Source organism: Fundulus heteroclitus, chromosome 16 (assembly GCF_011125445.2).
Source record: "Fundulus heteroclitus isolate FHET01 chromosome 16, MU-UCD_Fhet_4.1, whole genome shotgun sequence".
Taxonomy (NCBI): Eukaryota; Metazoa; Chordata; class Actinopteri; order Cyprinodontiformes; family Fundulidae; genus Fundulus; species Fundulus heteroclitus.
The window spans coordinates 17,456,116-17,471,434 of record NC_046376.1 but is presented as its reverse complement, the minus strand read 5'-3'; the positions used below and the strand labels follow the sequence as shown (position 1 = coordinate 17,471,434).

The following is a 15,319-nucleotide window of genomic DNA, read 5'->3' as shown; positions in this document are numbered from 1 at the left end:
TTAGTACACCCAGATATCAGGCCTGATCAGTGGTTACTAGCTGAAGCAATTGAAGATGTGTGCTTATACTTGATTGCTCCTCTATCAGCCCAAAACTTATTACTTCAGTTTTGTTTTTATTCAATGAAAGAAAATGTTGCCACATCTATGCATTGACTAAGCATTTACTCAGCGCTCGAATGGGTTCATAGTCACCTGGTGATGTAGAACTGTGTGTCGTCTGCATAGTTATGGTAGCTGATGTTGTTGTTTTGTAATGATCTGAGCAAAAGGGAGCATATAGATATTGAACTGAAGGGGACCCAGAATGCACCCTTTGGGAACCCCACATGTGATTTTTGTTGTCTTTGATGTAAAGTTATCTACTGACACAAAAAAGTCCCTGTCCTTTAAGTAGGATTTAAACCAGTGGAGAGCTGTACCAGCAAGGCCGACCCAGTTTTCCAGGCGCTCAGTGGCGGCTGGCCCATAAGGGGCGCTCGGGCGCTGCCCTCCCTAGATGTGGAGGGGAAAAGTCAAAATATATTTAGATTTCAAAAGTATTATTGTCAGTTTTTAATTAATGGTATGTGGCTACATGTAATATGAATTATTAAAACACTTCTACTAGTTGACTCTACCAATTCACTCTCATTTAACAGTGCATTTCCACTGACAGAACGTAGCATTTCTCCCGTAGGGCTGTCACTCAAGGAGCCCCACAAGTGTAGCGAAATAACCAATCGCATAATGTTGCTAGGGAAAATTTATAAATATTTGGCCAATCAGCATCGCCAAAATGAATGGCTGTGGGGCTACTGGACTCATAGCCCTCGCTGCACAGTGATACAGGTATATGGCAAGCCGTTTTAACATAAAGTAATGTAGCTAGCAGTCAGTAAGGCAGTGACGTAGAGATTACGGCGACGACGACAGAGAGAGACACACACATTTTGTCATGTGGTAAGTGAGTTTGATTATTGGGCTATATGTTGAAAGGATTTTGGAAGGTGCTGTGAACATTGTATGAGGAACATAATTTTGTCAGCTGATTTTTTTTTTCATATTTTGAAATTCTGTTGTGTTTCTGTTGTGTTGTGAAACCCATTGTGTCATTGTGAAACTGTTTGGCTGAAGATAATGACAGTACAGTATGGTGTATGCCTACTTTAGTGACAAATAGTGAATTTTAGAGTTGTATTTAAAGGTATACTATGCAACCGGGGTTGATTTTCCAGCGAGGCTCCCCCCAGAGGGCAAAAGTAAAAGTGCACTGTCATAAAGATGCTCAGCTGTTCTGGTTTCTCGGACAAGCGGCGAGGCGGCCGCCGCGGTAGCGTCTCGCAAAAATTAAAAAAAAAATATATAATAATAATAATAATAATAATAATAAAACTTGATATGCTTGCATGTTTATTTGAGTTTAACACCCGGTTCTTTGTTGCTTTCGCACGTGCATATAGTGAATGGCAGGGCAAAAACACATGGAGTTCTCGCCGTAAAGCAAGACCGACTCTCGCGGTCTTGCACGAAACTTCTGAGCCTGCGGATGCGGGCCGAGGGCTCCTGCAATTGCAAGTACGGTATTTCCCCCACAGACCACCAGGGCGGCCGAGAAAACCTTTGTTCGACCTGAAATGACTCATTTAATCATCCAAAACGGTATGGAACACATTCATTAACTGAAAAATGTTGCATAGTATGCCTTTAATACTGTTCCTTTCCAAAATAAGACCTAATATAGCTGTAAATGGTTAAATGTATCTGTAAGCTGCTGATTCTGAGAAGGGAATTAAATGCCTATTGTGGAATCGTAGTAATTTTCCGACTTTTAATTTGATGGCATGTACTGGTTTAGGCAGGGAAATCAATTGGCCAGCCCCACCAAGATTTTTTTTCACCAGCCACCACTGCAGGCGCTCTAACAGAATGGAGTGATCAACAGTATCGAATGCTGCACTGAGGTCCAATAATATCAGCACTGTGGTTCTTCTACAGTCTGCATTTATATGGATGTCATTAAACACCTTGATAAGGGAAGTCTCTGTACTTTGGTGAGTGTGGAAACCTGACTGGAAGACGTCAAATTGGCTGGCCATTGTTAAGAAGTTAATTAATAGTTGAAACAGCTTTTTAAATAATATTACTGATAAAGGGAGGTTTGAGATGGGCCTGTAATTCTGCAGAAGTAGTTTGTCCATATTGTCCTTTTCCAGCAGGGGTTTGATAATTGCTGTTTTGAGAGACTGGGATGAGGGACACTTGACAGAAGGGATGTGTTTATTATCAAAGTCAAATCGGACATTATGACAGGCAAAACCTTCTTAAAAGGTCCATCCAGGGTCCCCTCCTGTTCAAAGGTTTGCACGCTGTTTTTCTCCTGCATTGTTTACATTGTTTGATCACTGCTGCACTTTATATTGTAATGTTGCCTTATTCAACCTGGAACCTCACTATAATCTTGCAAGCTGTATGCAATGAAATGTTGTTCTGTATGCACTCTGTACATACAAAATGACAAAAAAGTTGTTTAAGTCTAAGTCTAAAGAAATCTGTGGGTATAACATCAAGACAGCAGGAGGATGAACTTAGCTGGTGTATGATTTCTTCTAAGCTTTTGTGGTTTATTTGGCTGAATTGAGACATTTTGTCAACATCTGTTCTAGTTGGAGACAGCTTTGGTTCTGAACTTGATATGGATGTAAAGACTGATCCTCCAATCTTTTGGATTTTCTCAGTATAATATAATATGACAGGAGGATCTGCTGCCACAACTAGTGACTGTATACTGTATTATGTCATATTTACACGCAGAAACTGTGCATATTAGGACTTATCCAGGCTCACATTGTCTCAAAAGAGTTTCACCCTTCCAAAGCTTGTCTTCCAGGAGCTGTTTAGGGCTCAGAAAAACAGCGCCCTCTAGAGTCATCTGACAGGCCGAGGAAAATGGTGTTAAGTTAAAGTTCTTAAATGGTGCTTATTTTATGATCCTCAGTCCTACAAGGCTCCATCAGACCTACTGCATGAGTACACATGCTTAGGTTGAATATTAAAAGTAAACTGGTTTCATTGCCAAGTTTAGTTTATAAGGGGAAAATAACTTCATATTTATTTTGTCTCTTTCTGTCAGTGGCACATGTTTGCCCACCCATGTGTTTTATTAAAATTTTTGGGTGTGCAAATAAATAAATCAACAAAAATCTTTAGATTTTCTGTATTCTAACTTAAATTGTAGACTTTTTTCCCACCTCATTTCAGAACAACGTTTCTCAAATATTTTGAGCGTTATTCCACAAACATTTAGTATGTTGAAGTTTTTGGGCCGCTCCTCCTCACAGACCTTATGTAACTGAGTCTGGATTGTAGGCCGCCTTCCTGTCACACACCCTTTTAGCTCACTAATTTTCTGTTGGACTGAGGTCAGGACTTTCTGTTGTCTTCTCCAAAACACTGACTTTGTTGTCCTTAATCAACCTTGTATATAATACGGACAAATCATAATTGTTGTACATTTGAAAATCCTGTCTGTTGTCTTGTATTTTCCATTTTGAAAACATGGCTGGGGGGGGGGGGGGGGGGTGCTTCTCAGACGAAAGTACACAATTCCAGAAATTAAGATCACTTCGTCCGTGAGTGCATTTACAACTGTGATCAGATTTTTTTCTCATTTTGGATTCCAATCATTTGCTTCTTTCTTGCTGTGTGATCTTTCAGCCCTTAAGCTGAAGCAAAAAAAAAATATTCTGATAAACATTTGATGGAATAATTGTATTTTTTTTACTATTTTATCTCTGATAGTGTATAGATCATTTATTTTTTTATTTTATCACACAAGTTTTATTGTAACAGCAGCTATTATTTTTACTTTTTTTCTTGTCTGTCCCTCGAGAACCTCATCTCTTTACAACTATACATATAATGTGATTAATTACGATGTCAGATATTAAATAAAAAAGTAGCTTTTAAATTGTCAATGTGGAAACTTTTTTTCTTTTGAAAATAAAGGAGATTTAAAAAAATTGTTCTGACACCTACCCATGCCACCTCTCAACCCGCCTACTACTAAAAATCATGGTAATGTTCTAAATATTATAGTCCTTAATCTTCAATAATAACATTACAAAAAGTTTTGCTTTGGTGCCACAACCATTACATTTACATAACAATGAAGTAGTCATGCTTGCACAGCTTTTTTCCCCATTTTCTTATGCGTACACCTCCCAGTCAGGGCGGGATGACAGTCCGTCTCCACCACTGTCATAAAACAACAAAGAAGAAAAGCAGATGAGCAACACGGGGGATTAAGTGTTCATATTGCAGAAAAAAAGGAAGTATTGGCAAAAGACCAGAGCCTGGATTGTGTGCCAGGCTCGATTATTTAATAACACATTTTATGTTTGGTGTCAGACAGGGGTCATTTGCAGACTGATTTTGTGTGGCCCCAAACAGCAATTCAAGGGTGATTTGGCCCACCAGCATAGGTGAATGATGTAGATGCAGTTTTTTTGTTTTGTTTTTTTTTTTTATTTGGGAAAAATTATTACAGACAAGTTAAAATCTTGTTCTATTTGAAAATCATAGGTACAACACAAAGTATGTTTCTGTTAATGACCACACTTCTTACATTCTCTTTAATTTCTTAGTAAATATAGGACCAAAGCCATTCAATGGCTTTTACTCAAATGCAGGCTTTGGTGCACCAAACTCTGCTTTTAATTCATATATTGAAATTGGCTATATACAGCAAGTGTTTTCTAAGAAAGACTAACCCAAAGTCTGCTTTTATTGCTGAGAATATACCAAAATTAATAAAATAAATAAAATAAAAGGTTCAAACAAACCAAAACGATCCAAAACTTGAAAAGCGCAAAACACTTTAGAAGTTTTGGATATACCAGGATATATATATATATATATATATATATATATATATATATATATATATATATATATATATATATATATATATATATACTTATATTTTTTACTTATATTTTTTTAAGTATATTGTTTGTCTCTGGAATACTTTGACTTGACAGTTTTGGCCTACCTGACGAACAGTTTGCATGCTACTCTAAATTGATTTAAAATATGCATGCATGGTTGTCCTGATTAACCTGTTAGGCACCCATCGAGGGTGAATGCTCCACCATGGATGGATGGACAGATGGATTTTTTTTACAATGAATAATTTTCATCTTCGCTACTGTAGCCAATGTAAAACATTTTTTTTAAACATAACATATATTTTATTTTCCATCTATCCTGTTAATCCTCCTGTAAATTTACGCCACCATGTGTTCACTAGTAAAAGTCCAACACAAATGGAAAAAAGGAGTGTCTCTCTCTCTCTCCGTCACGTCTGTGCTCTCAGCTCTCACTGCTCTCTCTCTCTCCCGTTTCGGGTTCCATGGGGCTTACGCAACGTGAAATTACGTCACCGCGTACGTCTTCTGCGAGGATTTACGTTAGTTCCGGGAGACGCGTTGGCAATTTCCTAAACAGACCACAGTTACCTCAGTCAGTTTCGGAGGCCCGGTTCGGAGACGGAGTGTGGATCGTTGAGCGTTTCACCAGGCGGACGGAGCGTTGCCGAGAAAAGAGGACCAGACACCGGGCTGATATGAGCAGGTAACCGTTTGTCTGTCCTGGAGCCGGGGCTCACCGCTCGGCCTGCCCGCTTTATAACGTGCTCAGCTGCTGCTTCTCTTCGGTGAAAACTACTTAGCGTTTTAGCTTGAATTGTTGTCTCGGTCCGCTTATAAATCTCTTTCTGGTGTCCTAAATAACTTTTTATGAAATACTACAGAGCACGTCTGGTTCTTAGATGACCACCGGTCGTCGGTTGTAGGTTCAGCTCTGAACGTTGAGATTTTTTTTTTCTTCCGGTACCCACTTCACCAAAAAAAAACTAAAACAGGCTGATCAAAGCGGCAGTCCAGCAGGAGATTGGGGTGAACCACCACCACAACCACCACACCCTACGGGGAGGGATGCTGTCATCATGCAGATCAAACCCAGTAAATATCTCCTGAGAAAAGACTTGATGTAATCCTGACCGCATCAGCATCCCAGGTGCCATTAAACGTACATTCATCAGCTTCTCGGTATGTCGGTACAGGGCGGAGGCAGAGAACGCTTTCTCCACCCGTCCCTCTTTTTTTCCCAGGTGTTGTCATAGCAAATAAAGGGATGCTGAAAATGATCGTCCCTCTCCCGATGCAGCCTCTGTCCTCCGGTCTTCACCTGAACCTGTTACATGATCGGGCCTGACCTCCCCTGGTGTTATTGTGTTACCTGTACACACTCTGTCCTCTGACGAAGGACACATTTTTTAGCTCTGTGTGAGTTTAAATTAAAGGGTTTCCATCTGTTACCACGGCAGCCTTTGATTGTCCTGTGCATTTTGGGGACCTACGGAGCTCAACGAAAATCCTCAGTGGGAGTTTCAACACAACAACCCTGTCTAGCTATTCTTGGTACTTTCCTGGTGAGCCCATAAGCCTCCCCCCCCCTCCTTCTGTCATATGAGACGTCAGACCTGTTGGGTCGGGTGTATTTTGGGAAAACCCTGCAGCTTTGCGCTGTTTCGGTGTCTGCCGCCGCATGTGGCCGGCCGGCCTCCGATGAGGCCACTTCCCAGGAATGTTTAAGCGGAAGAGCGAGGCGGCCTTTCCTCAAGAGTCGCCCACCCGCCGAGTGGAGACAGTCACACATCCTCTCTGGTCTGATCTAAGCCGGATAAGACGCGATCCACACATAACTCCAAGCCTTCTTATTCATGCTATCCTCCCTAATATTAGTCAAATGAAATCCATTTGGGGGAGGTTAACTGTGTCAAATTCACTCTTTTTTTTTTTTTTTTTTTTTTTTTTTTTGCAATTATTTGCAAAGAAATCTGCAGACAAACCCACCAGTTGTTGCTGTATTTTCTTATCTTGTTTCTGAAAGCCATCTTTTATTTATATATATATATATATATATATATATATATATATATATATATATATATATATATATATATATATATATATATATATATATATATATATATATATATATATATATATATATATATAAGCATGGGTGATGGGATGACATGAATGTCGCTACGGCAGGAGAAACGGGAGCAAGGTCGGGTCAGGTTGTAGAGCCATCCGTTCCACCAACAATGGAGTCATGCAGGCCGTATCGTGGACATGGTTGGACCGACCTGGCTTTGCTTCATACTTTAGCCCTCTAAGAGATCTTTCTATCTGTCTAGGTAGGAATGTGGCACATTTTAAAAACTGAATTTCATTGGTCGCTCTGCTTTAAGATAAGCAGGGAATGCGTCGCGCCTGCTTCGACACGCCAAAGAACACAAAAAGTTAAATATTCCCGCAAGGGCGACCATCTTTTCTCAAAGTCTACGTGTTTTTTGCCTGTGAGAATATTAAGAATGTCTCTCCTTTTTTTTTTCTCAGGTTGCCCTGACATGGACACAGAGATGATTCCTAAATTTTCATCAAAGGACGAGGAGGTTGATTATTGGAAAACTCAAGCCCTGAAATATAAGAAAAGGTAGGTTACGTTGATATTTTTCACCTTTTAGTTTCCACGCGTGTCCTTGATCTGCAAGTTCTGTGTTTGTGTAGTTATGCGATCTTGTGCTTGTTGAGTAAGCTCATCTTGCGGCTACGTTATAGTGCTGTTTTTCTTCTTATAGCTAGCAGCTGCTCTCTTGTTTTAGGCTCTTTTAAAAAAAAAAAAAAAAAAAGGCAATCACTGTTGAGAAATCTTTGTGGGTTTCTCTCTGAGGAAGGTTTCAACGCACAGCGACTGGGTTTAGCCCAAAGATGGCAAATGACTCGTCGTGGTTTTTGTGACGTAAGAAACCGCAAACATGCTGAGCGAATCATAAGGGAAATGACAACAGCTTCCCCTTCTTTGACAGAAGCCTTTCTGGAGTCTGCAGGCGCGTTGCGTAAGCCTTTCCAGACTCCGCTCCGTCCTTTTTTGTAGAGCCGAGGGCCACTCAGGCAGTCAGGCGAGGCTGGAAGTTGCCCAGGAGGGGTTAAAGAGCTGGTGGCTTTCTGAGAAATGCCGGCTGTGGGTACATGCGGGGGGAAAACATCAAGGCATGGAAAAACTAACTCCCAGTGTATGCCCAACCGTGGCTTGCTGCACGTGTTTCAAGCATGTGTTTTCTCAGGCGGACTTTAACACCAGCCAATCAGTAGCTGCAGATGTAATGGCTAACTTCCCATATTGTGCTCTTTTTCTTTTTTTTCTTTTTTACATTTGACACTTGCTGTATAAAATGAAGTGAGTTGTTGTAAATGTGGACATTTAGAGGTTAATATAACTTAGTCGCCTGGTGCTTGGATGTTAGAAAGCCCGCTGTGCCTCTCTGTGTGGAACGAACACCCACAGCATCTGATTCATGGATTCCAGCTCTCTCTCTCTCTCTCTCTCTCTCTCTCTCTCTCTGACTGTTATCCCTGTGCCAGTCAGCTAAACGAGGACTAGCGCTTGGTAGAGTGTCATCTGATCAGGAAACGGCTTGAAAGAGAACAAACCTTTCTGTTCCAGCTTTGACTGTGTCCTTTTTTTTTTCTATTTTTCAAGGAGTCAGCTTTTGCCATGTAGCTGATCATGGTTCAGACAGTTCAGCCATCTTTTTAGAGCGGCATATTTACAACGTTTGGGGTTGTTAGTGGTGTGTCCGGTTTGGTCAAACCTAGAGTGAAAGTTAAACGTTTTTCAGCACCAGGCTTATTTCTGCCCCTTTCGGGGACAGAGCTCCAGGAGCGTGGCTCTTCCTGGACAACAATAGCCTGACAGTTTTTCTAGAACTAATGCTACTGAGCAGCCTTGCGAAACTGAATGGTCGTAGTGTTGATCTCTGTTGCAGATGTGTGACAATGACTGTTGTGTCCCCCCCCCACTTCTGTGTTTGTATCATTCAGTTGCCAAGATGCTCAGGAAGAGCTGCAGGAGTTCCAGGAGGGGAGCCGGGAACTGGAAGCTGAACTGGAGGCTCAGCTCAGCCAGGCCGAAAACCGCCTTAGAGATTTACAGGCTGAAAACTCGAGACTGAAGAACGAGCTGTCCAACCTCAAGGTAAGCTGCTGACCTGGTAAATAACACAGTTTTTACAGTATTCATATCGCAAAGGACTCTTTGGACTGCAATAATAGTTGCTGAATATATTCCAACTGTTTCATAAACGTGGTAGTTTGCTATTAAATCAGTTGGACAGAGATGCACTCACCAGACACAAATGGCAATGAGGTTTTTACCCTGTTGAATGAAGATTAAACAGTTATCCAAAAGGCTAAAGGTCACAAGAGTGCATGAAGAAAATGGGAATAAGTTATATCGCAGCAGATGTCATTTCCATTATGCAGCCCTACTGACTTTTTATAACACTTTTTAGTGTGGAAGAACAGGAAGAAGAACTACAAGTTGGGTATTTCATGTGTCAGTGAGGTGTTTAAACGCGGTGGCATGTCTGGGATCATTCGGATGCCTAAACCGGGAGTGAGTTTCAGCTAAAGCCCGTACTATTTACAGTCAAGTTTGCTCTCTTCTATTGTTTTGAACAGTCCAATTTGATCCTTCGCCCAAACTGCTAGATTAGCAAATGTATTTTGAAGTAGTAGAAGTATTTTGAGCACACATGGTGACTTGAGCACACATGGTGACTTGTATGACGTGAAAGGACGAATCTATGCATAATTGAGGAGTCATTGCTCTGTGTGTTGCAGAGCTACGATTTGTAGAGACATTTCTGTCCCCCTGAAAGGCGCTAAACGCTGCCTTTAGTAATGCTGAACAAACTATGGTAACTGCTAAAATGAAATGAAAACTTATATAATAAAGCTAAAAAATGTTTTTAGCTAAAAAATAATTCTGTTGTTTTTTAATCTTAGAGACTTTGATTGCGGAGCTGTGTAACACCTACTGCTCTCTCACACAGTGTGCGATGCTGACTCTGGTCCTGATATATAGTTTGGCTGCTCTCAGCAAACTGACGAATTAATGCTTGTGTGTGTTACAATAAATAAATGAATGATTTAGTTGAACAATCCAACTCACAAATGCGAATCAGAGCATTTCCCCTTAAATACTAAGCTGGGAGCAGCTGGTGTTCGCATTGATTGGATCCTGTAGAAAACAAACGTAAGAAGGGAAGCGCTGCAAGCTGTGTTGTAATGCAGTTACGTGGATGTGGGGCTTTATTGGTACAGGTGCTTTTGTCCTCTAGCGAGGAGGATTTTACCGTGTTTAACTTTTCAGTGATGCAGGGAGAAACAGCTTTTTCACTCTGAGCTGTTTTTGGGAAATCATTACACGCAGGTCAGAGCTTTTTTTTTAAAAAAGAACACTACTTGTGGTTACTCAGGAGGTCATCTGATCTGTTTTAGAGGGGAGAGTTTCTAAAGCTCGTTGAGTAATCCTGTGGCGCTGCTTAATTGGATGTTAGGATGAAGCGGAGGAAAATAGGCAGGAGAGTTCTTGTCCTGAATTAGAGCGGGTTTGAACACTGAGTTCTGATCTTGGACGCCGTCAGCCGTATCTACGGTGCACATGATAAAAAAAAAAAAAAAAAAAAAATTCCCCATCAACACATCGTGGTGACGTGGCCGAACACGTGAGCCCACGCCGCACAAGCGAAAGCTGTAATTGAAGCAGAGGAGGTATAAACGGTGCTTTCCTGTCTTTGTGTGTCAGGAGCCCCAGTAAAGGCACGCAGCAGTATCTCTAATTACACCGGAGCTCAGGAAGCCGGGCCATTGGGCCTCCCCTGGGAACAAAGAGGCCTTTTGACACTGAAATAATGCCAAAGAACATCTTGACTGTCTTGTGACTCGGCTCATTTTCTCTGCTGTTGTTTACTAAATGCATGGGATGGTATTTTCAAGCATTATGCTTCAATGAGTTTTAATGCTCCCGATACCGTACATTGGCTCACTGGGGTGTTTTTCTCTTCTTTTATTCTCTCCATTATCATCAGGAAAAGCTGGAGCAGCAGTATGCTCAGAGTTACAAGCAAATTTCCATGCTGGAGGATGACCTGGGCCAGACGCGCAGCATCAAGGAGCAGCTACACAAATACGTGCGAGAGCTAGAACAGTCCAACGACGACCTGGAGAGAGCCAAAAGGTCAGAGCGAGATTTAGTCGTCGCATTCTAAGACTTTCAGATCAATTCAGCTGTATTTTATTCACTGGAACATCCAAGAGGGAAAAAAAAAAAAGCTGTGTCTCTGATTTTAGGGCAACGATAGTTTCACTCGAGGACTTCGAGAGCCGTTTAAACCAGGCCATCGAGAGAAACGCCTTCCTTGAGAGCGAGCTGGACGAGAAGGAGTCCCTTCTCGTGTCTGTGCAGCGGCTTAAAGATGAAGCCCGAGGTGAGAAACAAATCTTTTTTTTTTTTTTTTTTTACATTTGGTAAGCCCTGTCTCCTGCAGTTTGGGAGGGAAGGAGTATTTGATGAGTCAGACTGTCGCGTTCTGCAGACCTGAGACAGGAGCTGGCAGTACGAGAGCGGACCGCTGACAGGATGTCCGCACCGAGCTCGCCGACGTCCGACATCGACAAGACTGACTCTGCAGTGCAGGCCTCTCTGTCCCTCCCCGCAACGCCCGTAGGAAAGAGTATAGAGCACGCATTCATCAGCCAAAAGGGTAAAGGTTAGTCTCGCTCTTATTTCTGTGTCAATTAAAAATAAATAAATCTCGTTTGCGTTAATTTTAGCTTTTTTACTGCAGGTCTGACCAACGGCTGCGGTGGCTCCGCCCTCACCCCGTCTGCCAGGATCTCGGCGCTTAATATAGTTGGAGACCTTCTGAGGAAAGTTGGGGTGAGTGTTGGTTATTTCGCTGTAAATTTTTAACCGAATTGCTCCTTTTGTACCTGTGTGACAGCTTAGAGAGAGAGAGAGCCGTGGGCAAATTCGTAAAGGTTGCAGGGGCTGAAAGTGTGCAGACCTGAAACTGCTTGGAGTCCTCGTTTTGAAAATGGAGACGGAGAAGAATTTGCTCCTAAAATAGAATCAGTAAGCGAAAGAATGCTCTCTGCCCGCTTTGCAGGGAGGCGTTATGCCTGCACGTAGGAGAAAGTTAGTCTATATTCACTACTTAAAAATGATTAAAGGAACACTAAAAAGTGTTCCTTTAATCATTTAGAAAGTCCTGCAGTATTGCTCTGGTTTAGCTCTGCGGTAGAGGGGTTTGTTGATCACCGTCGGCTGTCGTGGCCTTAATTAAATTAACAGGGGCAACAATGAGACAATCCCAAAAAACAGGAGCATGTTTTACACATGGAGGCCAGACATTTTTCCTTCCTCATTTATTTGCACTGCTTTTCAGTGGTTTTGCATCTGAGCAGGGTCAGTGTCGCTAGTGGTTGCAGGGGGGCGATACCCGGACCCTGCAGAGGTTGCACTGGCAATGCAACTCCACCGGGATAGAGCATCAGTAAGCGTTTGGGTCTCCCAGCACAGTCTCAAGAGCATAGGTCAGTTTTTGTCTGCAGAGACATAAACAATGACACACTCGCTGCCATTAGCTATCAAGATGAAATCCTTAGACCTTTCACTGGTGCAGTGAAAGGTCCTAGGAGTTCCTCCTTGTGCGTGATAATGCCCAGTCTCATGTGGGAAGATTATGTAAGCAGTTCCTGGAGGATGAAGTAATTGATACCATTGACTGGGCTCCATGCTGCCCTGACCCAAATCCAACAGAACGTCTCTGGGACATCATGTTTAGGTCCATCCGACGTCAGCAGGTTGGCTGTCCAGGAGCTCAGTGACCCCCTGGTCAGGATCTGGGAGGAAAATACTCCAGAACACCATCCATCGTCTCCTAAGGAGCATGACCTGACGTTGCCAGGCTTACATACAAACTACAGAGTACCCTTTAGAGTTGCTACAAATTGAGATCAGATGTGTTTTCAGAGTGCTCCTTTAATTTTTTTTGGAGCAGTGTAAATGTAAATTACAGCCAGGACAAATGATTTTATGTTCTCAAAATCCTGAGCTGTTTGTGTTACGCACTTTGTATAAGAAGAAAAGTCCCAGAGGGCGGAATCATCCTCTCTTCCTGTGAGATGTCGGATTTTTTTTTTTATTCTTTTACAAATGCTTTGTCTGTTCAAAAATTGTATCTACATCGAGATTAACAAACAGAACTCCGATGCATTAACTCTATAAGAAAGATCCTCGTGTAATGTGTGACTTGGGCGTGGTCATAACTTAATCCAGTATATTTGTACAGAGTGCATGTAATGATATCATCATTTTAATGCATTTTTAGCTTTAACTGGTGCATTTATCTTCAAATGAATCAGTTATAAGGATGCAACATTCTGTTTTTTTCACTTTACAACCTGCCGCATCATTGATGGATTTAGAAACATTTCCATGTTATTTCTCTGCTCAAACCAGAATTCTGCTACTGAGAATATTAATAAATGAAAACATTTTACTGTATCTCTTTTGTGCAGCACTGATGTAAAAGTAGGTTGAAGTTGCTTCAGCGTGCTGGACTAGATGGCCGTCTTGCACCTGCATGGATTTGGTGCAGTTTTTTTCTAAGCACTACTTGTTTTTCTCTTTTGTCATTAGGCTTTGGAGTCCAAACTTGCAGCTTGTAGGAACTTTGCCAAAGACCAGGCGGCACAAAAGAAATACTCCACAGACATGGGCGCGCTCATCAACGGCAATGCCACAAAGTTCCCGCACCCCCTACACACTTCCTACTTTGAAACGACGTAAGCCTCTCCTGCAGATCTGCCTCCGCACTAAACTTCAATCCACATCTGCTAACGTAGTTCCTGTCCTTATATCTCAACTGCAGCACTGTTAACGGACTGGACCCGAGCTCCATGGCACCGCCCAGAGCAATGCCTCCACCAGGCATGCTGCCTTTGAGTGTGTGAGGAACCCCCACGCGCCGCCCAGAGCTCTGCTCCGACGCCTGTCCGTCCATTCGGAGACGGCGACAAACCGGGCACCTGGCCTGCTGTACGTGTGTGTGTGTGTGTGTGTGTGTGTGTGTCTGAGCGAAAGCGCTCACCCGGTGGGAGTGTGCATGGTTGAGTTAAACAGGCGCACGAGAGATGACGCCAACTAAGGAACTTGCCTCCAGGTGACGTCTCTCGGTGCAGCTGGGTGTGGGCGCGCAGCCGTTTCTGCATATGTTCCTACCACGTCCTTGCATGTGCCTAAAGCAGAGCTCCACGGTGCTTTTTATGCCCTAGACGTCGACCTCCACGCTGCTGCAGCACCAAGTCAGCAGCTCAAACGAACTCTCTCTTGACAAAAGGCCCTCAACAGACCACAGCTTCCTTTTTTCTTTATGTATTTTGGTCTTGAATTGCACAAATATATTTTGAAGTTGTAATATTTAAAAAAAGGATATGCTCATTTGAGCTAACTATTCTCATATGCTTTGAAATGCTTTTTTTTTTTTTTCTGTTTGCTGCTTTATTTTTTTTTTTATTTTTTATTTTTTGCATGTGTGCATAAGGTTGCAGAAGTGCGGGTGGACCCCGCGCTGAAGAGACAAACCGAAGTGAATGTTGATTGGCCGAAGCCATGCGGCACAGCAGTTGTCGTTTTTCTGAGTGGGTGAAGCATTCTTCAACACTCGCTGCTCCTTAAACAAGCTGCCCCCTCTGAGAGTTTTTGTTTTTGTTATTTATCAGCATTTGAGCAGATTTCTCTGTGGAAATTCACTTACAAATGTAGGAAAACATTTTTTTTTTCTTGTTTGAATTCACTGTGTTATATCTTTGGGATTTGAATTTGGCCCTAAAACCTCCGCCTCCTGCAAAGGATTCTCAAAGCCAAACAAAATGTTGAAAGACCTTTGCGACTGTTTCGGTGTTACTAAACATACCGGAGGTTAATGGCTTCTTTCAGCTTTTGTGCAGCGCAGCACATATGCTATTAATTTGGCATTAGCATTTCATGTTGGCAGCTTCGTTATTGTCTTTGTATCCATTTTACTTCTCGCAGCTTACATTTTTTATAAATCCTCAGTAGCCTGAAGTATAATTTAAAACTTAGTTGTTGTTGTTAATTGTATTTGAGCGCTCACTTTAGGCCCCAGGGAGAGCCTGTTACTAAAGTGACTTCTACAGCGAGTTTGTACAGTAGTGTTTATAGATGGTTAAATTTTGCTTACCTGTACATAGACATTTGGCATTAAAAGTCCTATTTATTTCAGATTCTGTATGGCATGTGTTGAGATAACGAGTTTTACTATCATACAGTGGTTACAGCCATTGTGAGATGTTGAATTGTTAAAGCAAATAAAGATTGAGATATAAAAAAAATTATT

General features: G+C 42.0%; 1 protein-coding gene across 2 annotated transcripts; it reads left to right on the top strand.

Annotated features, from left to right (window-relative positions):
* Positions 1-5,430: 5,430 nt before the first annotated feature.
* Positions 5,431-15,314, top strand: ndel1b (nudE neurodevelopment protein 1-like 1b). Of its 2 annotated transcripts, none has more exons than XM_036147935.1 (9): positions 5,431-5,613; positions 7,449-7,545; positions 8,934-9,087; positions 10,985-11,133; positions 11,247-11,383; positions 11,492-11,659; positions 11,744-11,835; positions 13,600-13,745; positions 13,832-15,314. In XM_036147935.1, the coding sequence occupies exons 2-9, from the start codon at positions 7,460-7,462 to the stop codon at positions 13,911-13,913; spliced, it is 1,014 nt and encodes a 337-aa protein (XP_036003828.1). In that variant the 5' UTR covers positions 5,431-5,613; positions 7,449-7,459; the 3' UTR covers positions 13,914-15,314. The 2 variants fall into 2 exon arrangements, with proteins under 2 accessions (XP_036003828.1, XP_012726508.1); XM_012871054.3 differs by having other exon boundaries at positions 11,492-11,665.
* The last annotated feature ends 5 nt before the right edge of the window (positions 15,315-15,319 follow it).

Coding starts and splice junctions, on each gene's coding strand:
- ndel1b (XM_012871054.3), top strand. CDS start 7,460: ATGGACACAGAGATGATTCCTAAATTTTCATCAAAGGACGAGGAGGTT. Junction 9,088..10,984: donor ACGAGCTGTCCAACCTCAAG/GTAAGCTGCTGA, acceptor CATTATCATCAG/GAAAAGCTGGAGCAGCAGTA. Junction 11,666..11,743: donor CATCAGCCAAAAGGGTAAAG/GTTAGTCTCGCT, acceptor TTTTTACTGCAG/GTCTGACCAACGGCTGCGGT.